Source organism: Mustela nigripes, chromosome 12, assembly GCF_022355385.1.
Source record: "Mustela nigripes isolate SB6536 chromosome 12, MUSNIG.SB6536, whole genome shotgun sequence".
In the NCBI taxonomy this organism is placed as follows: Eukaryota; Metazoa; Chordata; class Mammalia; order Carnivora; family Mustelidae; genus Mustela; species Mustela nigripes.
Genome location: NC_081568.1, coordinates 116,822,162 through 116,849,686, shown reverse-complemented (window position 1 = coordinate 116,849,686; position 27,525 = coordinate 116,822,162). Strand labels below are relative to the sequence as shown.

The following is a 27,525-nucleotide window of genomic DNA, read 5'->3' as shown; positions in this document are numbered from 1 at the left end:
GAACACGGGAAGCAACCTCTTCGACCTCTGCCGCAGCAACATCTTCCTAGGAACAACGCAAAAGGCAAGGGAAGCAAGGGAAAAAATGAACTACTGGGATTTCATCAAGATCAAAAGCTTTTGCACAGCAAAGGAAACAGTTAACAAAACCAAAAGACAACTGACAGAATGGGAGAAGATATTTGCAAACGACATATCAGATAAAGGACTAATGTCCAGAATCTATAAAGAGCTTAGCAAACTCAACACCCAAAGAACAAATAATCCAATCAAGAAATGGGCAGAAGACATGAACAGACATTTCTGCAAAGAAGACATCCAGATGGCGAACAGACACATGAAAAAGTGCTCCATATCACTCGGCATCAGGGAAATACAAATCAAAACCACAATGAGATATCACCTCACACCAGTCAGAATGGCTAAAATCAACAAGTCAGGAAATGACAGATGCTGGCGAGGATGCGGAGAAAGGGGAACCCTCCTACACTGTTGGTGGGAATGCAAGCTGGTGCAGCCACTCTGGAAAACAGCATGGAGGTTCCTCAAAATGTTGAAAATAGAACTGCCCTATGACCCAGCAATTGCACTATTGGGCATTTACCCTAAAGATACAAACGTAGTGATCCGAAGGGGCACGTGCACCCGAATGTTTATAGCAGCAATGTCCACAATAGCCAAACTATGGAAAGAACCTAGATGTCCATCAACAGATGAATGGATCAAGAAGATGTGGTATATATACACAATGGAATACTATGCAGCCATCAAAAGAAATGAAATCTTGCCATTTGCAACAACATGGATGGAACTAGAGCGTATCATGCTTAGCGAAATAAGTCAAGCGGAGAAAGACAACTATCATATGATCTCCCTGATATGAGGAAGTGGTGATGCAACATGGAGGCTTAAGTGGGTAGAAGAATAAATGAAACAAGATGGGATTGGGAGGGAGACAAACCATAAGTGACTCTTAATCTCACAAAACAAACTGAGGGTTGCCGGGGGGAGGGGGTTTGGGAGAAGGGGGTGGGATTATGGACATTGGGGAGGGTATGTGATTTGGTGAGTGCTGTGAAGTGTGTAAACCTGGTGATTCACAGACCTGTACCCTTGGGGATAAAAATATATGTTTATAAAAAAAAAAAGAAAAGAAACCAAGATTTAGATGCTGGCTTTGCCTATTGCTACTCAAACACCTTCTAGACCTTCAGTAGATGAACCTAGGAAATACAAGTATGGATATTAGCCCCTGCATATATACATATCAGAGGTCATTTCTCTATCGTTCACATGCAATTAAAAAGAGTAAGTTCATACTGATACTTCCAATTTTCATACACGATGCAGCTCATTCTAGCCTCTTTTTTATAACTTCCTTCTCTGAAGGAACACAACTTCCTTCTCTGAAGGAACACAACTCCCATTTTCTATAATTTGTTAACTCAACCTCCATACTTAAGCAGAGTATTCAGTCAAAATGCTGTTTGCTTTCCAGAGTTATTTCACTCAGCTCCCTTCTCCCCTCAGTGTAGTTATGGGATTCATTTGTAATGTAGTTACTTTTGTCACCATCTACATTCCATATTTTCCCCCATATCCTAGTTGATTTTGTTGTTTTTATACAATAAAATTCACCCTTAGTTGTCTACAGTTCTGCATGGAGTCATATGCCCATCATTATAGTTCCCTACAGAACAGTTTCACCATCCTCCAAAACAACAGTTATCCCTTTACGGATAATCTCTCCTCCCACTCACAACTCTTGGCAACCACTGATAGGTTTTCCTCCCTGTACTTTTGCCTTTTTAAGAGTATTTTTAAAGACTACCATGTAAAACCAAATCACACAACACACAACTACTGTCTTCTTTAGATCATATAAGGTATTCATTCTTTCACTTAGGAAAATGCATTTAAAATTCACTCAACCTGTTGTATGAACTGAGCCATATTCCATTGTATGGAATGGTTTAAGGACACTTGGTTAGTTTACAGTTTTGGGCTATGTGAATAAAGCTACCATAAACACTTGTTTACAGGGTTTGGTGTAAATGTGTATTTCCCTTAATCTTAAGTAGACATCTAGGAGTGGGATGGCTGGATTATATGGTAGATGTATGTTTAACTTTTTAATAAACTGCCAAAACACTTCCCCAAGTGTCGGTACAACTGCATTTCCACCTGTCTATGGCATTTTAAGGAGAAAACTTGTAAACTAAGAATTGTATGCCCTTCTAGATCCCATTTATATGTGATGATAGCAGAATTCTTAATTACTGAAGAATTTTACAATTGTAGCACCAAATGCTCCTCTTGAAAAAAAAAATTACTTGAAATGGTACTTTATCCAACTGAGAGACAGATAATATTTAAGAACTTAGGGGGAAAAAAGCATTCCTAACAAACAAAATCATAAGAAAAAAAAATGAGGGACGGAAGGATACTTCCTTCTCATAAAAAAGGATATCTAAAAAGACAGATCACATCATGTAATAGTAATTATAAAAACTGAACTCATAAAATCAAGGAGGGATGGAATCCCCAATCTCATTATTCAGCATTATTCTAGAATTTCTGGCTAGTGCAGTAACACACAAATCAGAAATAATGGACTAACTGCTGGAGAGGAAAAGGGAAAAGTCATTAGTAACTGCAGAGAATATTTCTTAGAAAATCCAAAAATGCCTTGTAAAATCTTTCTAAACAGAATCTGTAAGGCTGTGAAATATTAGAAAAATATTTTAAAAAGTCAAAATGCCAATAAGAAAAGAAGATATAGTAGAAAAAATTCTCTGAATAATACTAATATCTATATACCATAAAATCTCTAGGAATAACCCTAACCAAAATATGCAGGATCCATATGGAAAAACTATAAAATTATAGAAATATAAAGAACCTGAATGTTAACTTTTGCAGTACTGTAACTAATTTGATTACCTGTCCAAAATATCTTTGCCACAGATATAAGTTCCACAAAAGAAGAGGCAATAATTGTCATATTCACTGTTATCCCCTGTGCCTAATATATTGCTTTACTCATAGCAGACACTGCAAAACCATTTGTTTCTATATATCAATATTTTGTTCAGTAATCTGTTTTATGAAATTTGTATAGCTTCTAAGACACATTCACGAAGTAGCTTAGTCACTTTTGAAAGGAGACTGGACTAGTTATTTACCATTGCCTAGGAAATTATAATACCCACCCATTTGACCATAGACAGCATCATGGCTTAAAGCATATGTACCTAGATCCCTGCATTACTATCTTTCTTCACTTTCCCTCTGTGATATTAATGGATTCTACAACACAGCACCAAGAATTTCAAAGCTTAGGAGAGCTTAGAAATGGCCACTCTCTATAAAAAGATTGGTTGTACTTCATCAAATCAATTTTCAGGTCCCACAGGCTGTGCTAGGATTGTAGCAAATGAATAAGGATCGAACTCTAGTTATTAAAAATTTGAGTTATTAGAAAAGGAAAAAAATCCAGAAAAGAATCTAGGAACATGTTAAAGTGAAATATTTCATAGCATGCAGTCTGAGCCTTTTCTCTGGAATCTTTTTTGCTTCTATATAATACAGAATTTAAGATTAATGATTCACAGTATTCTACTGCTTGACATCTTAATTTCATTTCATAATTAGGTTGACACTTTTCTCATAATATTTGATTGCTAATATTTTCATATATTTTAAAAATAATGAAATATCATAAAATTAGTTAAAGTTGGTCAAATAGCTAAATCACAGATGCAGATATAGCATTTTCTTGATTATTCTTATCATTTTTTAATGTTTTATTATCTATGGGTGTGTGTGTATTTGTATTTTTATGTGTTTGCTGGGGGTGGAGATACTGTATAGTAATTTCCCTGTTGTGCTTTTAAAGAGGGAATTCCTATGAACACTAATAATGGTAATGTCATAGTTATTTACTGAGAAAACTAATCTGGATTCTATGGAGGTATGTTGAAGTTTTGTGAAAATGAAATTAGAGATGCAGCATATCTCAGCAGTAATGACTCTGTTTATGTTGTATAAAGCATGCTCAAGTTAAGAAAAAGCAATTTTTCAAATGCAGTCTTTGGTTGGTCAAGTGTTTATCCCACTGGGTCATTAATGTACTATATTCCCAAAGTATTCTTCCAGAAGAGTTCATCTTCTGGCTAATGTTAAAGAACTGGCCCATGACAGGCATTTTTAAAATAATTCTGAATTGTCAGGTCAGATCTTCCTGAGTATACCTTATCATCTATAAATGAAAGGACTGGCAAAGACTTTGTTTTTAATAACTTAATTTACAAAAAAGTTAGGCATATTAAACATCAATAGACATTATTGGTTTTACTGCCTATTGCTGGACAAATGATGGATTTTAACAGAAGAGAAAGCTTAATAAATTTGATGGGAAATCAGAATTGTAATATAGTGGAAGGAACTCATCACAAAAATTCAGACATCAAGGAAGATGGCTTCTGAATATCAACTGCCCATAACTAAATTAGACTTGCTGCGTTTGCACCAAATTCATGGGTTATGGCAAATAGAATAGCTGAGCAAGCAGAAAAAACTAGAATGATTTTGTTTAGTAAATATCTTAGTGTCCTAGCATATTTTAATGCTTCCTAGCTATTTCCCTGAAAAGAAAGAAAGAAAGAAAGAAAATAAAAGGAAATCATTCAACCTTAAATTTGTGTGGCTAAAGAAAGTTATTTAATTTGGTCAACAAATGGACTCCTTTAGGAACTTAACTTGAATATTAGTCAATTGATACACTGATATTAGAATTTAAATTAGGGAGATAACATCAGAAGAGAGGAATAAAGGGCAGTACTGTGGGGCTATGAAGGCTCCCCAAAATAATAAGGCCTTCTTTCAAGATACTAGCTGATTGTGTTGAGTTATTCACCAGGACGTCACAGAAAGAGGTAACACAGTACTTGACTTACTCTAATGCCAAAAAGCTCTGGAAATGTCAGTCAGAAATTTCTGTATGTGGCGGTAACTGTGGGGCACCCACTGCAAACATCAAGTATTATTAGATATAATCACACCTGAAGCTGTGATGACAGGTGTTCAAATGACTATAAGCAGTTGAAAGGGAAAAAGAGTCACAGATAGTTATCTGGAAGCAATGAGATAAGCATGTTTGGAGAAACAGCCTATTCACTGGGGGATATGATTTTAGGGTGTGAGAGATAATGGGTAACATGATTGGGAAGATAGAACAAAGGGCCAGTTTCTAATTAAATTGACAGCATATATAGCATTTTACTCAGGGAAAATAGCAATGATCTGAGTTGGACCCCCATTTAGTATAGGCAACTCTGCTGGAAAATGCCTCATAAACAAGGGCTAGAAACATGGCATAGCTTTTTAGAGCAAGACCTTTTTCACTATCTATCAAGATAAATACCATACCAATGATATGTTCATCCACAAAATGGTAATGAAATAGGAAGAGGGCATCCAGGGTGATAGCTGTGGGAGTTAGTCAGTGCATAAATTCTGCTTAGCAAGGAAGATGTTTAAATTTGAAAAAATCCATAAGTATTAAAGGGTACTCATGCTGCCTTTCTATTATCACACTCATTGGAATGAAAGATAAATCAAAGGAAATGGACTGATAGGGTTGGTAATTGGATATAATAATAAGAAAGATGAAGAAATGAGCAAAGGGCAGATTTTTTAAAATTTATTTATAAGGATTATGGTTTTTAGATGTTGTTTGACCTCTTAAGGCAGGGTGAGGCTTTTTTTTTTTTTAAGCAATACTCACATCTGAAATAGTATCACGTACATTTTTAGCTAGTACTCAAACAAGTTCCATATTTATACAAATGGGAGAAAATGCAATTCATAATTGACAAGGTATGAATTTTTCATACTTTAAGCCACGAGGCTGCCACATCAACAAATGTAATTCCTTAGCAAATATGTCTTATGTTTATATTTATGAAATGTACACAATTGACATAGAACCCAAAAGGGAATAAGTAAGCATTTTAAATATATATATATATTTTTTTCAAACTTCATTCTGGGAAACATTTATTAAATTAGAAACAAGGAAGGAATGCAAGCAAAATGTGCTTAGAGTTTCAATTTATCTTGGACTTAGTGTTACTTTTATACATCTTGCCAAAGCTTTCACTCACGTTGGTTGAAGTGTTGGCCTTGTTTTGTCTTTTGATTCTTTTTTTTTTTTTTTTAACATATAGAGAGTATCTCTCAAAAGTTCAAGTGATAAATTATTAAAATTCATCTATGAGAGTCCCACATTGCAGTAGTGATATCATGTTATATATTCTAAAGTGAAACAGTAAGAAGAGACAAAGCCAAAAATCTTGGAAAGAGTGACCAAGTCTGGACACATGATATACTCCATATTTTCTGTGGCTATTAAAGAGGGTACCACCAGAGAGCTTACTAAATGGCCACGGGATGAAAAGTATTCTTGGAGTAACTTTGATCTCCATTTGAATAGTTCTTTGAGGGTAAAGATCTTGTTTATCATGCCTCTCAATCTTTTTGATGCCAGCATGAAGTTACAGGAAGCAGTATTTCTTACTAGTTCCTTCCCCAGGGATTAGGAAAGGAAGTGAGGAAGTGGTTCCATCGTCCCTAAGGAGCTGAGGTAACTGGAGTTATTTTGAGAGTCTTCTACTCTGCCACGACTGCAAAAATGATGACATCTCAACTCAAGAGGTTCTACACTATACTTAAATCAGTTATTCCAATCCTGGCCTGGCATATGGAATACAAAGAGATGGCTATTTTTCACCCTATCAATTAATTTTTTGACATATGCAGAGTGGACATAAGATGTTCAAGTGGGATCTCCACAAGAGAAGCTAACATTTAATGTTATGGGAGACAGACACAGAAACACAGGTTACCGCAGATGTACTATAGTATAGTGGGTAAGAGCATTAACTATGGAGCCAACTGCTTGGGTTAGAGTACTGGCTCCCATCACTAAACAATTGTGTGACCTTGGGTAACTATTGGTCTGTAGCAAGAATAAAAGTTGTTGTGAAGGCTAAATGAATTAATATATGCAGAGTACTTAGAATACTGCCTACCACATTGAAATTGTTAAATAAGTATTAGCTATTATTATTATAGGCTCCACACCTCCACAGTGCCAGCACATAGCAGGCATTTGGTAAATACTTTGATTACTAAATGAATGAAATGAAAAAAAAATTTTAAGATTATTCATTCATTTATTTGACAGAGAGAAAGAGCACAGGCAGGGGGAGTGGGAGAGAGAGAAACAGGCCTCCTACTAAGCAGGGAGCCTGATGTAGGGCTCGGTCCCAGGACTCCTGGATCATGACCTGAGCCAAAGTCAGACTCTCAACCAACTAACCCAGCCAGGCACCCCTGAAAGCTATATGAATATAAACATACAGGCAGTGACTAAATGAAGAGTAATGGCATTAACCATGTAGAGCTTTCATTTTCTCCTAGATTCTAGAGCAGTTCTAATCTTTCTAAATTCTTAGCCAATTTCAAGCAAAATATGAACTAGGCCCCTATTTCAAATCTTTTACTAAATATGATATTGCTATTAATTTAAATAACAAAGCTTGCAAACTAGGATCTTTACCTGATGGACCGTGAATTTCTAAAAGTTTTCATTCAGATTGTTATCTCCAGAAGTGGTTAGTGCAATCCTTGCCCTTGTGTTGCCTGCCATCGGCTTTACAAAAGTTAGTACAAATGCACTCAAGTTTTGGAAGTTTTGGGGTTGTAAATATGTAATTATTTCCTTTGGCTGAAAAGAGGACTTTTTTTTTTTTTTTTAAGATTTTATTTATTTATTTGACAGACAGAGATCACAAGTAGGCAGAGAGGCAGGCAGAGAGAGAAGGAAGTAGGCTCCCCGCTGAGTAGAGAGCTGATTTGGGGCTTGATCCCAGGACCCTGGGATCATGACCTGAGCCCAAGGCAGAGGTTTTAACCCACTGAGCCACCCAGGCGCCCCAAGAGAACGTTTTAAAATATTTTCAGAGCAAGAATAGGGTTGTTTGACACAGGTTAAGTACCTTTTAACATAATAGTTTTATAAATGGAATTAGACACTACATGTCTAGAGAACAATCTGAATATTTTCAGATGTATCAAATTTAACTTAAAAAAACTTTTTTTTTCTTTTGATTCATTAAATTACACATTACTCTAATAAAAATCAGCATTGTGCTCTGGCAATATATAGTATTCCTGACGCTTCTCTTAGCAGAGGGCATTTCTTCTACATCAGCACTAAATGCTGGGCAAATAGTGTGACCTTGGCCTTTAATCTAAACTCTTATAATTAAAAAAAATCCACTAGTGGAAATGAAGTCTCTAAGAAGATATGGATGATTTACTGATTACAGAAAAGTTCAGCTTCCATAACTACTGATGGCTATGCTTCCATTTATGTTTTCCGTAAGCCATAACTATTTAAAATGTTACTGTTAGCATTCTTAGTTGTCCCATTTGTTGGTATATAACTCTCCTGCTTAAATATATAGAACAAATCACATTAATTAAAATAAATTGCTTGGACAGTTAAGTTGTGTTGCAGATTGTCTCTGAAGGCTATAAATTCAAATTAAGGGTTTTGCTGCTTGTTCCTGAGCTTGGAAAGATTCCTTTTACTGCATTAGTAGCAGTAAAAGAAATCAACTACCTTACAAAAAGAACATTCATTTGAATTCTTGGAGAAATAGCTACATAAACTGGACCTATAGCTAGTTATCTTCATCATATAACAAATTCTTGGCTGAAGCAAGTAACCAAACTTTTTTTTTTTTTTAAGATTTTATTTATGTATTTGACAGAGAGAGATCACAAGTAGGCAGAGAGGCAGGCAGAGAGAGAGGAGGAAGCAGGCTCCATGCTGAGCAGAGAGCCCAATGCTGGGCTTGATCCCAGGACCCTGGGATCATGACCTGAGCTGAAGGCAGAGGCTTGAACCCACTGAGCCACCCAGGTTCCCCAGTAACCAAACTTCTAATTCATGATGGCAAGCATTGATATTTAACAGTATTGAGTATGGATTTTCATAGGTATAACTACTTCTACATATTTAAAATACATTTTTTAAAAAGATTTTATTTATTTTTTTGAGAGAGAGCAAAAGTGAGAGATCTCACTGAGGGAGAGGGAGAAGCAGACTCCCACTGAGCAGAGAGCCCAATTCAGGGCTCAATCCCAGGACGCTGGGATCATGACCGGAGCCAAAGGCAGATGCTTAACCAGCTGAGGCACGCAGGCACCCCTAAAATACATTATTTCTAACAGATATTTTTATTGTATGTCTATATAGTATATATTATGTATGTAACATTGGACTTCAGGAGTTCTAAGTAGTATACTGTATTAACAAACTAATGTAATTTTGGTAAAGATAAACATTTTCTGGAGATTAAAGTATTAAGTCAGAATAATTTGTGGAGAGTTGAAATAATTCCATTTGCTTATTCTAAGCCTACGTTACATAATTTCCAAATGCAAAGATGTAACTGCCACTTATAGTATTCTATAAAAACTAAATATCCTTTACAGTTCATGGAAAACTATAATATTAAAAATAAAATCTGGGGCACCTGGGTGGCTCAGTGGGTTAAGCCTCTGCCTTCTGCTCGGGTCATGATCTCAGGGTCCTGGGATCAAGCCCCATGTTGGGCTCTCTGCTTGGCGAGGAGCCTGCTTCACCCTCTCTGCCTGTCTCTCTGCCTGCTTGTGATCTCTCTCTTTGTTAAATAAACACAAAATCTTTAAAAATAAATAAATAAATAAAATCTCAGGGCACCTGGGTAGCTCAGTGGGTTAAAGCCTCTGCCTTCAGCTCAGGTCTGATCTCAGGGTCCTGGGATCAAGCCTCCCATTGGGCTCTCTGCTCAGCAGGGAGCCTCTTCCTCCTCTCTCTCTGCCTACCTCTCTGCCTACTTGTGATCTCTGTCTGTCAAATAAATAAAATATAAATAAAATCTTTTTAAAAAATTGTCTTTAAATATGAATTTATTAAACAGTACAAATAATGGTATTCTTAGCTGTTTTTTACCTTCTTTTGTGGATGAGTTTCCTTAATGCTTTTCCTTTTCCTAATGAATTCTCCCCGAACTAGCAAACCTTGATTAGCTTCAGCGAATGACTAAATTTAGAAATAAGTTTTTAAAGCTCTCTCTGCTCCCTTACCAAAGATGTTTGCCATCCAGTTGTTCCCTAATCCCCCCACTGAAAATGGTATAAGGTCTTGTAAGTCTAATATAGGACCACTATAATTTAACTATTTAGAAATGCAATATAAAGTTGAGAATAAAACAAAACTTTTAAAGCATTAAAAAATTACAACCTACAAGGAAGTTTTAAACTATTCTATTTCAGAGAAAATAATCTTGGCAATAAGTCAATTTTCTATGTTTACATGAAAAGAATAATTTTGATTTCTCTGTCTTCACTAAATGTATGCTAAAAGAGATGGATTAAAACTTACACATTTCTTAAAAGTTAGGTTGTAAAATATTAGACCAAAGTAGCTGGAGATTTGCATCAACTGGAAAGCATATCATAAACAGTGTAGATATCATCTATTAAGTACAGTACTGTAAGGACCTGTTTCCAAAGGAAAGTCAACTCTCCAATCTTGTGGTGTGTATAGATAAAAAGAGCTACTAAAACAAAACAAAGCAAGTACCATTTATATTCAAGGTGATTACATTCAAAGCTAATTTTCTGGTTTATAATAGATTTCCCATAATTATTCATGAATGACAGTACCCATGAAGTTATTCTCAAATATATGATAGGCTTGTATCTGTTTCCCTCCCTAAAATTTGTCCTTTGGGAATAAGTGCTATTCAGAATCACCGTCCTACAGAAATATCTTTAAAGAAGGACATCAAATTATATAGTCTCCAACTTTACTGTAGAATTTGATAATGACTTTATGCAAAAAAAAAATCAGGACACTTTCTGTTATTAATGTTGCTATCATTCCAGTAAGTAAGAAAGGACATGAATTATTTCTTAAGGCTACCTCAGAATGCTCCATAAGTCAAAGAAGAAATTCTTGAATTATGCCTTTCCCATAAACAATTGCTAAAATAAAGCCTAAGGAATTGGTCCCAGTGCCTTATATTACCACTAACATTTCATACCTAAAGTGAAATATTCTATAAAACCTTAATGGGATTTTGAATATGGATTTAGCCCATATGATGAACTCTTGGTCTGAATAAGCTTCTTGAGGACGAAACCATATATAGTTCCTCTCACTTCTACATTACGTAGCATGGTGATCTGAAATTAGCAGACTATCAATAAATGTTTGCTGGATGAATGGCAAGTTAATTATATATAGTAAAGCAGTTCTACAATGTGGCTCATTGTGACATATCAAATAAACAACAAACCAAGGCAGATCTCTTAAAACAAGCTACATGTAATAAAGGCCCATGAGGTAACTTTAATTTCAGTCTTACAACAGTCTTATGTAGGGGTCCCATTATAATTAGTTTCCTACCACTACCCTTCAATTAAGACAGAGTTTCCCAGAGATTTTGCTAATTTGGACCATCTTCTATTTCTTCTCTATCTGTAGCACCATATCCTAAGAAATGGGATAGCCTTAGATATAATAAATAAGACTGTATAGTCTTAAAAGGTTCCTGGGTCACAAAACAGAGATTTAAGCTTGCTTAGTGACTGTTACATATTCTCATCCTTTAAGAATTAAGAATGGTTATTCTTAATTATGTTAAGCAAGAATGAAAAAGTGATTTTTACTGCTGACTAAAAGAACTCTATTGGCCTGTATAATTTCTAAGAATTAACTGTGAAAAGTTCATAAGAACTAAAATGACAGAACCCTTTTAGTACAATTCTCTGATATGCTTTTGAGGAGCTTCTAAACTAATGAGAAAGTCAAGACAACTATAGACACAAATGAGACCAAGTGAATGTTATACTTCATTATATAGAAAATCAAAATAAAGGAAAGATTATTGGAATCATTCATGATGTCACATCACCAGAAATTAAATGTTTAGATAGCTGATGGCTATATCAACTGTGGCCATCAATTAAACACATCAATTAAAATATGATAAATAAATTACTTTGTTAACCAAAGCTTGTTTTAAAACTTTTTACGTTAGTCAAAAACACTAGACAGTTACCAAATGTCTTGTTTTCCTCATTCTACCATCTCATTCTTAGAAAAGGATTTGGAAAGGTTGGTAAATGAATGTACTTAAAGGAAGTTGTCATCTTTTGACATGATCACTTGAATTTAAGACCTCAAGACTCAACTAGTGACGTAGGAACCAAGATGAGGAGACTAATTTTCAGGCTAAAGAGCCCTTTTTAGAAATCATTCATACAAATAACAATTTAACAACGTTATTTGAAATACCAACTACTATTCATTGTGATACTGGTGGTTAAAGGTAATTTTTTATTCAGTCCACCTAAGAGTAACAGAATACCTAAGCTTCTAATACATATTAATTAACATATTTTGAGAGTGTTTAAAGTATACAAAGTGTAAAGAGCACTGTTATTTGTTATTTGAAATAATACCTTCGAAATAAAATACTTGGAATTAAAAGCTACAGATAATTAAAAGTCTTTCTCAAAGAAAAGCAAGTATAGATAAAAAGATATATGTGGGACAAAAGCCACACAATATAATAAAATAACAGTTCAAAATAGTAACAGAAGAGATTAAGAAGTTAATCTTAACATAAACCACTGTTAAGTGACCAAAACAGTGCTCACACTACAGGACTCAAAAGAGAACAATCACACCAGGGTTGGGTAGTGGGGAAGGATTATGAAAAAGGTAGGGTTTGGATTGTAGGTCTGAAGAATGAGCAGTTTGGGGGTATATGGAAAGGCATTTTAGGTGAATGGAATAGCAGACATAGACACACACCCATGGGAAAACACAAGGCAGAGGCAATAAAAAATATCATTTTCTCTCCGAGGAGAGAGAATGATAGCCAAACAGTACAACAGCAAACTACAATAGTAAGACTTTGAACTCTCTTGGCAGGGCAGTCATTGCAGGTTTGGTGTAGCATTGGTGTGAGGCTGAAGCTCTAAATATGTGGAGAATGTTGTACATTTGGGCAATAAAATCATAAGTACCTGTGATTCTGCATGCAATTCCAATGTGTGAGGGCACTTATCTCATATCACCAAGCAATACTGAGACCAGGTAGGCATCCTCTAATTAATCTTACTTCTGAGACTACTTACCTGGAGATGGCAAGACACCTTACAGGTTAAGGACTCATTCCTTAAGACTTAAGACTGCCTTCTCCTACATTACAGATGTCAATCACTAGGGCAGGTTGTCACTCGTACTTTTTATTTTTTTAAGATTTTTATTTGAGAAAAAGGCAGGGGTAGGGGTATGGAGGAGCAGAGGGAGAGTGACAAGCACACTCTGCACTTAGCACAAAGCCCAATGCAGGGCCCCATCTCACAACCCTGAGATCATGACCTGAGCCAAAATGACGAGTTGGATACTTTACCAACTGAGCCATCCAGGCGCCCCATTCCCTATACTTCTGACTGATAGTGCTACAGAACAGAGGTTCTCTTGAACCCCTCTCTGCATTTCAGTAATTTTCTAGAGCAGCTCACAGAACTCAGAGAAATACTTTACTTACTAGAGTTCCATTTTATTATAAAAGGATATATCCAGAACAGCCAAATGGAAGAGATGCACAGGGCAAGGCATGAGGAAGGGCAAAGAGCTGCCGGGCTTTCTCCCAGCATCAATTTCCATGTGTTCACCATTCCAGAAATTCTATGAACCCTGTCTTTTTGGATTTTATGGAGGTTTCATTTACATAGGCATGACTGACTAAATCACTAGCCATTGGATCTAGTCCCTCTCCCCTCTTAGGGGGTTGAGAGTGGTAATGCATATTCCAACTGTCTAATCACATGATTGGCTCCACTGGTAACCATTTCCCAAACAAGTGTTGTCCAAAAGTCACCACCTTAACATAACAAAAGATACCTTCATAGTTCTCATCACAGGAAATTCCAAAGGTTTTAAGAGCTCTATAGGAAAAACTGGGATGGAAACCAAATATCTATTTATTATAAATCACATTATCACAGTACCTGAACTGTGGACTAACAGCAGAGAGATAAATATGAAAGTGATTGCAGAATAAATTATCCTTTAATGATAACTGTGTGAACAAGATGGGAGTGCACAGTACTTTCTGAAGTCCGATCCTGCTTTAGAGTATGATGGTAATGGTCAGTTGGAATAATTTCTTAAAATATGTTAAAAAAATAAATCTGAGGGGTGCCTGGGTGGCTCAGTTGGTTAGGCAGATGCCTTCAGCTGGGGTCATGATCCTGGGGTCCTGGGCCCGCATTGGGCCCCTTGCTCAGTGGGGAGCCTGCTTCTCCCTCTTCCTCTGTCTGCTGCTCCCCTTGCTTGTGCTCTCTCTCAAATAAAATCTTTTTAAAAAATAAATAAATCTGAATTATGAGTATAATTGGAGTGGGAGTGAAAATGACCATCAAGAAGTTGAATTTAGAGAGCTTAACAAAAAATGAAGTTTACACTGGGTATGGTGCATAAACAGTGAATTCTGTTATGCTGAAAAGAAATAAATTTTAAAAATGAAGTTTAAAGGTACTGAATTACAGATGTGGAGACAACAGCTGAATATGTGGAAGTAGATGTGGTGCCTTCCATGTGAGAGAAAACTTGTCTTCACTGCAGCAGGTCTAGCATGAATTTGGAGGAAAGCCCACATTTATAGGACAATTGGAAGAAGAGAAAAGAGACATCCTTTTCCCTCTGATTTTAACCTCCCTGTGAAGCCAGTCTGTACTATGTTGTACAGAAAAGGATGAAACAGTCTGTTCAATGAGAATAAAATCCAATATGACTTCATTTTTCACTCCTGAGCTACCAACTGGTAGGACAATTTGAAATCATTAATTTGGCCAGATGGTTAATGTTGTTTAACAGTACAATTAACTAATAAATAATTATAAAGCACTTTGTAAATATATAGTACTACATAAATGTTTAATAGTAACATTAAATCAGGAGGCTTATTTCAAATTTCATTTTTATTTCCAAGTACTTTGTTAGTGTTTCAGGAGAAATGCCAATAATATGATCAAATGTCATCATTATAGACTGTATTTGAAAAATACAGCAAAGGGTTTATAGGAAAACAAAAGCATCTATGGTCATGCTAGGCTGAACAGAATGAACTAGCATGAAACATCTCCTTCACGAAAGAAAGGAACAACATGATCACAGAAATGTGTAACTGAACACTGAGTAAAACCATTATAATATTTACCAAATTCATTAAATAAAAAAAAGATTAAAAAAAAGAGATAATCTTTATACTTATCTGATAAAACAGTCACTGTAAAGGCACAGGGTAGAAGAGGAATGTGAAAGCAAGAGCTCTGGGGTAGCCACCTGATAGAAGTAGGTTCATAAAATAAAACCAGCATTTTATGAATTCATAGTTCACCCATTCTTTATATAATGCACTAAAATATAAACCATTAGCATCTTTTTTTTTTTTTTAACATATGAGAAAACTGAGGCATGGAGAGATTCAGAAATTTGCCCACTATCACACAGTTAGGAAAAGGCAGTCAGGATTCAAGCCTACACAATATGCCTTCTAGTGTCCATTGAGAGGAATCTAGGAAAGGTTTTAGTTCCCTGCTAAAATGGGACAAGAAAAGCTGGCGTGTCCCTTCCTCCTTTTTCCTGACTCAAAACCAGGACATGAGGCCGAAGCTGCAACAATTTTGGAACCGTGAGGTAAAGGACAAGGGAACCAACAGACATGAGTCCTAATATTGTCAAGCTAATTTAACTCATAAGGGTAGTCACCTACGTGTGGATTTCTTGTAATGTGAGAAAAATTTGTTTATTTGTTTAAGACACCATTTATTTAAGGCAGCATAATTAGGATTTCAGCTATTTGCAACTTTAATCCCATACACCAAAATAATAACAGTTAATCTCATTGAGTGTCTACTATGAAGCATATACCATTTTACTATTTAGTCCTATCATCCTGACTGCAACCCTATGAAGCAGGCACTGTTATCCTCATTTTATTAATAAGGAAACTGAGGCACAGTTTATCTGGCTGGCCTGAGGCCGCACAGCTTCTAAAGGATTCAAATCCAGCACCTGGCTTCTAAACCTCCACTCCTTAGCAAACAATATTCTAAACTGTGAAACATTAAAACCATTTCAGCTAAAATCACAAATTATATAGGGATATTCCAACAGTTATTTTGGAGATTCTAGAGACATGCTTTTCATTAAAGATGATATTGACATTTTGGGAAGACAAACTCTTTACTGTTCAGGATTGCTATGTATTAAATATGTTTACTATCTCTGTTCCTTGGATCCTGGAAACATTCTAGACAGTGTCAACTGAAAATGCTCTCCACATTTTTCCCCATAGGGAGGCAGTGCCACCCCAGCTAGAATCACTGTTCTAGAACAATGTTTTACAAACATTCACTGTATAAGTCCAAATAGTAAGTATTTTAGGCTTTCATAGGACTTGTAATCCCAGTTAGACTGTCACAACTACTAAATTCTGACATAGACTGAAATCAGTCATAGGCAGTATTTAAACCAATGGGCATGGCTGTACTCCTAACAAACTATTCTGACCCCATTTTACAGATGAGAACCCTGAGGCATAGAGAGGCTAAGAAACTTGCCTGACATATTTCAGTTAGTAAGAGGTGGAGTGGATTCATCCAAAGGCAGAGTGATTCTAGAGCCTATGTGCAGGATACTATTGAGTTCACAGATTTTAGATGTTTTTTGTTTTATTTTTTTTTCCTAGTAGAAACCACAGTAAATACCTGAGAGAACTTGTCACACTCTAGATTCTTGCCTTCCTCCTCAGTCCAGTGTTGGATCTTCTTTGCTGTAGTTAAGGGTGCCCTAGGAATTGCTTCCATGAAAGTCTAGAACTGCCCTACCAAGGATATACTTTATGCTTAACTATAGCCCTACCGAGACTCTCCTAGTTGGCTCCAACACACAGCTATTCACAAAGTCCTCCAATATAAAATATTCTACTAAAATGATGATTGAGAAGTTACTCAATATTATGACTTTATTTTTTACTCCTCAAGGTCTTATTTAAACCAACACTGCTCACTGAGGCAAGTGGAAACAGAAAGCTCTTAGTCCATGGCATGATACATGAACAAGCCCTATAATATTAGCCAATAATCACATAACATACAGAGAAGTAGGTGAATACCTCTGTTTCAGGTCTGAATATGTGTGCGTAAATCCAGGGAGACCCCCCAAGGCTGATAATTCTCAGATCAATCCAAGTAGAGCAGGAGGTTGCCAACAGTGGTTCTATTAGAGTACCTCAGCCCAGGTGTGAGGGTCCCTGTTGTGACTGGATCGGAAAAAGGAGCCCTAGTCAAGGATAGGCCAACATCCCACATCTACACAGCCAGGAGCCATACGGATGGAGCACATTCCAGAAGACAGTTAAGATTATGGTAGAGATCAGTGAGGTCTCATAGAGTTTTGTCACTTATTAGTGACTAAAATACAACAATTCACTCCCAACAGCTGGAGTGTGGCTCAGGTTGCAGTGTGTTTTCCATAGTAGGCAGGTGGAGAATTAAGCAACAGTGAAAGAGAGCAGGCTACCACAATCAGGAAAAAAACAAACAAACAACAACAACAACAAAAAAAAAAACAGAAGAAACACTATCCTCACTCTATAATGCTTTTAAAGGAGAACTAGAATACATTGATTTCAACGTTTATTGGGTTCTGAAGGGACATGCTTCCACTACAGATTTTAAACAAAATAAACTAGGGATAGAAATTTTTAAACAAGTTTCCCAGTCAGTTGTGTTTAACAAATTGATAGATTATTTTCTTTTCCAATAGTTATTTGATAGAAGTGACTTGTTTTTACACTGTGTTAAAAAAAAAAAAAAGACTAAAATTATGATGGAATTAAAAATAAACTCTTAAGAACTTATGGATAAGAGAAGATTCAAGATGGCTTCCTGGAAGAAACTTAGCTCACCTCCTCCCATATATAACAACAAATATGCAACTACATATAAAATAATTTCCTCAGAAAAAGCCCTGAAAACTGGTAAACAGAGCCTCCAAAAATGAGGGACAGAAGGACAGCACTGACCTGGGTAGGAGTAACAGACACAAGTTCTCACCAAAATAAGAAAAATTCCAACCCAGGTACAGTGATCCATAACTGAGAGGGATCTCAAAAACACAGAACTTCCCCCTTAGGAGTAAAGGGATGGATTTCTCCATTAGGCATTCCAACCCTCTCCTTCACAGGAGAGACAAACCCCTAAAAAGCCAGGCTTTGAAAACTAACAGGGATAACAACCAGAAAAATCAGTTATAGGGTATGGAGAACCTACTCTTAAAGGGCTTGTGTATAGTCTGGCCCTGAGAACCAGTGATACACCACCAGTTAGAAAAACACCTAGAACACAGGTGAAGGAGAACCACTTCTTAGTCCTGAGACACCTGTCAGTCAGGTGGGAAACTTCTGAGAGACTCTCTGGGGATGGAAGCACTGTTAGGCAAACCACTTCTGCGATCAAATTCTATCTTGCTTGTGCCAAGACTGGTACTCACATTCCAACATGCTAACATTGGCAGGGATGTCTGCTGGACCCATAAGGGATTCCCACCCCCCATCACAGCACTAACCAGCTGTGGTGGCAGAGGATGAGGTGGGGGGGGGTGGTATGTGAGAGCCCTGCACACTACTGCAGCCCAAGTCAGCCTGATTAGGGGAAGAGAGAGCCCCCACACACTGCTGCAACCCCAGCCAGCTGAGCCACAGAAAGAAACCTAACCAGCAGCTGTAGTGACCAAGCCAGCTGGGCCAAGGGAAGAGCCCCGATCACTGGACCTACAGCAGCAGCACCCTCTCAACAGCCTGGCATACAAAGGTCACACATGAAATGTTCCTAGAGCACCTGATTCTGGTGGCCAAGGGAGCACATACATTTGGCCCCAGAAGACATCTCCTACACAAGGACACTCCTTCAAGACTAAGAGATTTAGCCAGTTTGCTGAATACATAGAAATATAGAGAGTCAAGCAAAATGAAGAGACAGAGGAATATATTCCCAACAACAACAAAAACCCTTAGAAAAAGATCTTAATGAAATGGAGATAAATGATATCTACCTGATAAAGAGTTAAAAGTAATAGCCATATAGATGCTCACAGAACTCGGGAGAAGAAATGGATAAACACAGTGAGAAATTCAACAGACAAAAAATATAAGAAAGTACCAATAAGAGTGGAAGAATACAATAGCTGAAATGAAAAATACACTACAGGGAATTAACAAATTAGATACAGAAAAAAATGGATCAGTGAGTTGACAACAAGGTAGTAGAAATCATCCAATCAAAACAGCAAAAAGAAAAAAGTATTTGAAAAAAACAAGTATAGTTTAAAGGATATCAGGAACAACATCAAACATACTAACATTCACATTACAGGGTCCCAGAACAACAAAAGAGAGAAAGGGACAAAAACCTTACTTGAAGAAATAATATCAGAAAATTTCTCTTAACTTATGGAAGAAAACAGACATCTAAATCCAGAAAACACAGATTTCCAAACAGGATTAACCCAAAGAGTAACTCCAAGGCATGTAATTATACTGTCAAAAAATAAGATAAAGATTCTTCAAAGCAATAAGAGAAAAACAACATGCTATATACAAGGGAACCCATATAAGTCTACCTGCTGATTTTTCAGCAAAAGCTCTACAGGCCAGAAGGGAGTGGCATGATGTCTTCAAAGTGCTGAAAGGAAAAAACTTACAACCAAGAATATTATACCTGGTAAAGGTCAAAATTGAAGAAGAAAGAAAGAGTATTCCAGACAAGCAAAAGCTAAAGGATTTCATCACCACAGAAACAGTCTTATAAGAAATGCTAAAGAAACTTACTAAAGCAGAAAAGAAAAGATCATAACTAAAAATAAGATAATATATGAAAGAAAAAAATCTTTCTGGTAAAGATAATTGTGTAATAAATGTACTGAACCAATCACTTATTAGGCCGGTATGAAGTTTAAAAACAAAAGTACTAAAATCAACTCTAGCTACAATAATTAGATAAGGGATACACAAAATAAAAGGTATGAAATATGATGTCAAAAACATAAAAGTTGGGGTAGAGTAAAATGTGCTTTTACAATGTAAATGAACTGGAGTGACCATTAACTTAAACTGTGTGTGTGTTTGTGTGTGTGTGTGTGTGTGTGTTAGGGGGGGTGGTAACCACAAACCAGAAATCTGCCAAAGATGCATAAAAAATATATAGCAAAGGGAATCCAAATATTACACTAAAAAAGGCATCAGACAGCAAGGAACAAAAAGACTCTATAGAAACAGCCAGAAAAAATTAACACTTTGAATAAATACAGACCTATCAACAATGACTCTAAATGTAAATGGACTAAATTCTCCAATCAGAAGTTAAAGATTGGCTGAAGGGATTAAAAAAAAAAAAAGACCCATCTAAATGATGCCTACAAAAGGTTCACTTGGATCTAAAGATATACACAGACTGAAAGTGAAGGGATGGAAAAAGATATTTCATGCAAATCCAAACAAAAAGAAAGGTGGGGTAGCAATACTTGTATCACAGAAAATAGAGTTTAAAACACTGTACAAAATAGAGAGAAGTATATTATATAATCATAAATGGATCAATCCAAGGAGATTTAACAATTATAAATATTTCTGCACCCATCATAGGAGCACCTAAATATATAAAGCAAATACAGACATAAAAGGATAAATTGATAGTAATACAACAGTAATGGGGTCTTTAATACTGCATTTACATCATTGGATAGATCATCCAGACAGAAAATCAACAAGGAAATATTGGCTTTAAATGGCACATTAGACCAGATGGAATATAACATTCTATCCAAAAACAACAGAATACACATTCTTTTCAAGTACACATGGAATATTCTCCAGAAAGGACCACATGTTAGGCCATAAAACAAGCCTCAATAAATGTAAGAAAGCTGAAACCATATCAAACTTCTTCTTAGACCACAATGGGATAAAGTTAGAAATCAATTACAAGAAGAAAACTAGGAAAAAACAAAAACATATAATGTCTAACAATATATTAAATAACCAGTGGGTTAATGAAGATACCAAAGAAGAAATTTAAAAATACCTTAAGACAAATGGAAACACACTGTTCTAAAACAGTGTGTTTCCATTTGTCTTAAGGGATGAAGCAGAAGCAGTTCTGAGAGGGAAGTTCACAGAGAAGCTTATTTACCTCAAGAAACAAAAATCTCAAACAACCTAACATTATACATAAATAAGAGCAAACAGAGCCCAAAATTAGTAGAAGGAAGGAAATAATAAAGTTCAGAGAGGAAATAAACACAGAAAAAAAAATAGAAAAGATCAATGAAACTAAGAGCTGGTTCTTTGCAAAGATAAAACTGATAAAACTTTTGCCAGACTCATCAAGAAAAAAAGAGATCCCGGGGGGCATCTGGGTGGCTCAGTCGGTTACATCTGATTTAGGCTCAGGTCATGATATTGGGGTCCTGAAATTGAGCCTGACATCGGGCTCCCTGCTCAGTGGGGAGCCTGCTTCTCCCTTTCCTTCCTCCTCTCCCCTGCATGTGCTCTTTCTCTCTGTCAGATAAATAAAAATCTTTAAAAAATAAAGGTCCCAAATAAAATCAGAAATGAAAGAGAAATTACAATCTGTACCACAGAAATACAGATGATCTGAAGAAGCTACTATGAACAATGAATGTCAACTAATTGGACAACCTGGAAGAAATGGAAAAATTCCTAGGCATATATAGTCTTCCAAGACTGAATCATGAGAAATAGAAAACCTGAATAGACTAATTACTAGCAATAAAATTGAATCAGTATTCAGGGCGCCTGGGTGGCTCAGTCAGTTAAGCATCTGCCTTTGGCTCAGGTCATGATTCCAGGGCCCTGGGATCAGCCATTTTGGGCTCCCTGCTCCCAGCTCCCTTCTGCCCCTCTCACTGCTCATGTTCGTGCTCTCTCTCTCTCTCTCTCTCTCTCACATGCTCTCTCTCTCAAATAAATGAATAAAATCTTCGGGGAAAAAAAAATGGAATCGGTATTCCAAAAAAAAAAAAAAAAAAAAATCCCAACAAATACAAGTCTGGGACCACAGGGCTTCACTGGTGAATTCTACCAAACATGTATGTATGTATGATAAAGATTTTATTTATTTATTTAAGAGAGTGTGCACAGGCACACTCGAGAGAGCACCACCAGAGGAATGGGTTGAGGGAGAAGAAGAAGCAAACTTCTTGCTGAGCAGGGAGCCTGATGTGGGACTAGATCCCAGTACCCTAGGGTCATGACCTGAGCCAAAGGCAGACACTTAACCAAATGAACCACCCATGTGCCCCTCTACCATACATTTAAAGAGATAACACCTTTCCTTTTTAAACTATTCCAAAAAATTGAAAAGAAAGGAATACTTCCAAACTAAATTTACAAAACCAAGAAAAGTAAAGGCAATGTGCATAATAAATATAGATGAAAAATCCTCAAAAAATGTTACCAAATCAAATTCCGCAATACAGTAAAAGAATCATACACCATAATGCAATGAAACTTATTCCAGGGATACAGGGTAGTTTAGATTAACAAATAAATCAGTAGGATAAATCACATTAACAAAATGCAGGATAAAAATCATATGATCATTTCAATAGTTGCAGAAAAAGCATTTAACAAAAATTCAACACCCATTTATAACAGAAACTTTTCAACAAAGTGGGTATGGAGTGAATGTACCTCAACATAATAAAGGCCCTATGTGATAAGCTCAAAGCTAATGTAATACTCTTCTATGGTAAAAAGTTGAAAGGTTTTCTTCTAAGTACAGGAAAAAGATAAGAGTGCCAATTTAATTCAACGTAGTATTAGAAGTCCTAGCCATAGAATTTAGGGGGGAAAAAAAGGCATCAAAATTGGAAAGGAAGAAGCAAAATTGCCACTATTGGCAGATGATTTAACACTATAGATAAAAAAATGGAATGACTCCACTAAAAAAATACTATTATAAATAACAAGTGGAGTCAGTAAAGTTGCAGGACAAAAAATTAACTTACAGAAATCTGCTGTTTCTCTACACTAATGACTATTAGAAAAAGAGGAAATCAATCCAATTTACAACTGTATCAAAATGAGTAAAATGCCTAGGAATAAATTTAAACAAAGAGGTGAAAGAGTTATACTCTGAAAACTGTAAGACAGTGATGAGAGAAAGTGAAAAGGACATAAATAAATGAAAAGATACACCAAGCTCATGGTTTGGAAGGACTAATATTGTTAAAATGTCCATACTACCCAAAGCAACCTACAGATTCAGTGTAATCCCTATTAACACCCAAAGGCATTTTTCACATAACAAGAACAAATAATTCTAAAATTTGTATGTAAACACAAAAGACCCCAAGTAGCCAAAGCAATCTTGAGAAAGAAAAATAAATCTGGAGGTACCATGATACTTAATTCAAACTAGACCACAGAGCTTTAATAATCAGAACAGTATGGTACGGGCAAAATAAATAAATAAAAGACACACACACACACACACACACACACACACACACCAGTGGAAAATAACAGACATCCCAGAAATTAACCCATGCTTTATATGGGCAACTAATCTATGACAAAGGAGTCAATAAAACACTGTGGGGAAAAGAGGATCTCTTTAATAAATTGTTTTGGGAAAAAGGAATAGCTACATGCAAAACAATGAAATTGGACCACCAGATACAAAAATAAACACAAAATGGATAAAAGACTTAAATGTAAGACATAAAACCATAATAGTCCTAGAAGACATAGGCAGTAATGCTCTCTGACATCTGTCTTAGCAGTATTTTTTTTTTATCACTCTCTTCAGACAAGGACAGCAAAAGCAAAAATTTTAAAATGGAGCTACATGGGGCACCGAGCTGGCTCAGTTGGAAGAACATGCAACTCTTGATCTTGGGGTTGTGAACTGGGAGCCCATTTGGGGTATAGAAATTACCTTAAAAAAACTGTTAAAAAGTTTAAAAATAAAAATGGCATTACATCAAACTAAAACCAACAGACCAAGAAGGCAACCTACTAAATGGGAGAAGATATTTGAAAATAATGTCTCCAATATATTAAAAAAAAAACCAGAACCCCTCAAAACTCAGTATCTGAAAAGCAAACTCTGATTACAAAATGAGCAGAGAACCTGAATAGACATTTTTCCAAACATATACAGATGGCCAACAGGCAACAAAGAGAGAGAGAATCCTCTTGCACCATTGGTGGGAAAGTAAACTGGTGAAGTCACTATTAAGAGCAGTATGGAGGTTACTTAAACATTTTAAAATAGAACTTTATGATCCATCAATTCCACTTCTGGGTATTATTGGGAAAAAAACAAAAACACTAACACTAATTTGAAAGGATATGTGCACCCCTATGTTTAGTGCATAATTATTTATAATAGCCAAGATATGGAAGCAACCTAAGTGTCCAGAGACAGATCAAATGGATAAAGATGTGATATACACTGTATGTATACAATGGAATATTACTCAGCCATTAAAAAAGGAATTCTTGGGGCACCTAGGTGGCTCAGTGGGTTAAAGCCTCTGCCTTCAGCTCAGGTCATGATCCCAGGGTCCTGGGATCGAGCCCTGCATTGGGCTCTCTGTTCCAAAGGGAGAGCCTGCTTCCTCCTCTCTCTCTGCCTGCCTCTCTGCCTGCTTGTGATCACTGTCAAATAAATAAATAAAATCTTAAAAAAAAAAAAAAAGGAATTCTTGCCACTTGTGACAACATGGACAGACCTAGAGGATGTTATGCTAAGTGAAATAAGTCAGAGAAAGACAAATATTATGTGGTTTCACTTACATGTGGAACAAGACAGAAACACTCATAGATTGCTGGGGGTGGAGGGCGAGGCAAGTGCAGGCATTGATGAAATAACTGAAACAGATTAAGATATGACCTTCCAGGGCGCCTGCGTGGCTCAGTGGGTTAGGCCGCTGCCTTCGGCTCAGGTCATGATCTCAGGGTCCTGGGATCGAGTCCCACATCGGGCTCTCTGCTCAGCGGGGAGCCTGCTTCCTCCTCTCTCTCTCTGCCTGCCTCTCTGCCTACTTGTGATCTCTCTCTGTCAAATAAATAAATAAAATCTTAAAAAAAAAAAAAGATATGACCTTCCAGTTACAGAAGAAGTCATGGGGATGTATTTTACAGCACAGGAAATATAGTCCACAATATTCTAGTAACAATCTTGTATGGTGATAGGTGGTAACTAGACTCATCTTTGTGATCATTTTGTAATATGTAAATATGAAACCAGTGTGTTGTACTCCTAAAACTAATATGATGTCAACTGTATGTACTTCAAAAAAATTATAGATCTGAAATAAAACAGGGCTTGAGGTAAATAAACATACATTTCACAACCCTAATGTCTTATTCAATAAAGTAAAACTATTAGAGAAAATGTAGTTGTAATATTATTTTTTCTCCTATCTTTGTCAGAATTTATTCTCATATGAAATGATTTCTTCTTCTCATAGGAAATGATTTCTTCTTAATAAGCACAAAGCAAATGTAAGAAGGCTGTGGTAGATAGATTATGTTGCTTAATGTCATTAATTACTAACAGCTCAATTACACTGTGAGATGCCTACAATTCTCATGAAGCTTCAAAAATCCTTATCTTGGATTCTATTATGTATACAATACATTTAAATTACATTAATTATACAGATATTTAAATGAAGCAGAGATCGTGCTTTCAATTTTCACAAGGAGAGACAATGATCAAAATATTTATGTGCATATTACATATTTTGTTCTGTTGACATTCATAAAATAATTCATTTACTCAGTACAATATTAACACCTTTCCATGGAATAAAAAAAGTAAAGCTCATTTTTCATGTTTGGATGTCATATATTTACATCAATTTTAGAGAATTCTTTTTTTTTTAAATATACAGTCCAATTTTGGCAAAATTTTTCAGGAAATAAAGTACTCAAACTACTTTTAACATTAATTAATAATAAGTATAAATGGTTTTTAAAATATGGTGAGTGTTGCATTTCTAAGTAAAAAACTCTAGAATCTGGTCCCTGATTTCAATCCAAAGATACCTGGGCAAGTGACATTAACATTCTGTATCTCAGTTTACTCCTCTGTAGAATGGGAATAACAACATTTTCTAATATGGATTTAAAGAGTGATATGTCAAGTGTTTAAAACAATGCCGATAACATAGGGCTATATAAGTATTTCCTGTTATTGATATTTTCCTGCTTGGAAGAAATTCAATTTAACATGCAAATTAATGATGCCCAAGTTTATCTATATAAAATGGGCAGTGACAGTTTTTGATCTATAAAATTCCATGAAAGCAGTAGAAGGTAACTTTATGGACTAAATTTTGAAATTTTAAAATTTAAATATATACTACATATATTTGAGTCCTAAATAACTGCTTGACTATAGTTTGGAAGTTCAAAAATACTAAGATATGATTTTTCTTATAGATGGGAAATGAGGAAGGATGAGAGACTGGAAGAGGAAGAAAAAGTGATGCTGGAACATTTAAAACAATTTTGCACCATCCAGGACTCTTCTGCCACAGATAACACAGAGGAACCATAATGTGCAGAAAACAGCAACAGCTTTATTTTAGGAAATAATCACATGTAATGGAGTAGGATTTTTACTACAGTCAAAATGAACCTCAGATGTGCTGTGAAGCATGAAACCAATAACTGAGTAATCTCTGAAATGAAAAGGAATACACCACATAACGAATAAAGTGCTACATGTTTTTTTACTTTAAAAATAATTTCAAATGTTTTTCTTTCCTTATTTGTTCTCTATATATGATATAACTGCTGCCATCTCGTGTTCCCTTTGAATTATTTTTGTTTCTTCTTAGTCTTGAAGTATCTATGACAACAGGCAAAATGTTTGAAAATCTTTTCCGTAAGGATTTTTAAATACAGCGTTTACATGTTAAGTTTGAATGGAGTAACATAGCCCCTTGAGGGTCATCTGAAACTTTCAATTTAATTTTATAGCTGTAGTCCAGGTTCAGGTCTTAGTCACTTTTTAAAACCCACCAGTGTACTAGCCTCCTTTTCCAAAGCCTCTTCCTCATGCAGTTTATCTGAATCATAAACACAAAAACATTCTCCTGAAGTATAACTTTAGTCCTATCTCTGCCTGTAGTGGTTTTTCAAACACCACATTCAAACTTTCAATCCTATGCTTTCAGATCCTATACCCATTGTCTCCATATTCAAGCAACTGCTTGTCATCCTCTTGGTTCATGTGCTTACATTTTTCCCAACTGTAAAGTACCTTTCATCCAAAACTCAT

The 27,525-nt window shown here is 35.9% G+C and overlaps 1 protein-coding gene across 1 annotated transcript in view; it reads left to right on the top strand.

The window, feature by feature from the left end:
* KIAA0825 (KIAA0825 ortholog) overlaps nucleotides 1-27,135 on the top strand; it is a 405,229-nt gene extending 378,094 nt beyond the window's left edge. Inside the window, exon 21 of the mRNA XM_059416663.1 lies at nucleotides 26,682-27,135. Within this exon, the coding sequence (XP_059272646.1) occupies nucleotides 26,682-26,799 (118 nt within the window). The 3' untranslated portion in view covers nucleotides 26,800-27,135. The remainder of the gene's footprint in view (nucleotides 1-26,681) is intronic.
* Nucleotides 27,136-27,525: the final 390 nt, after the last annotated feature.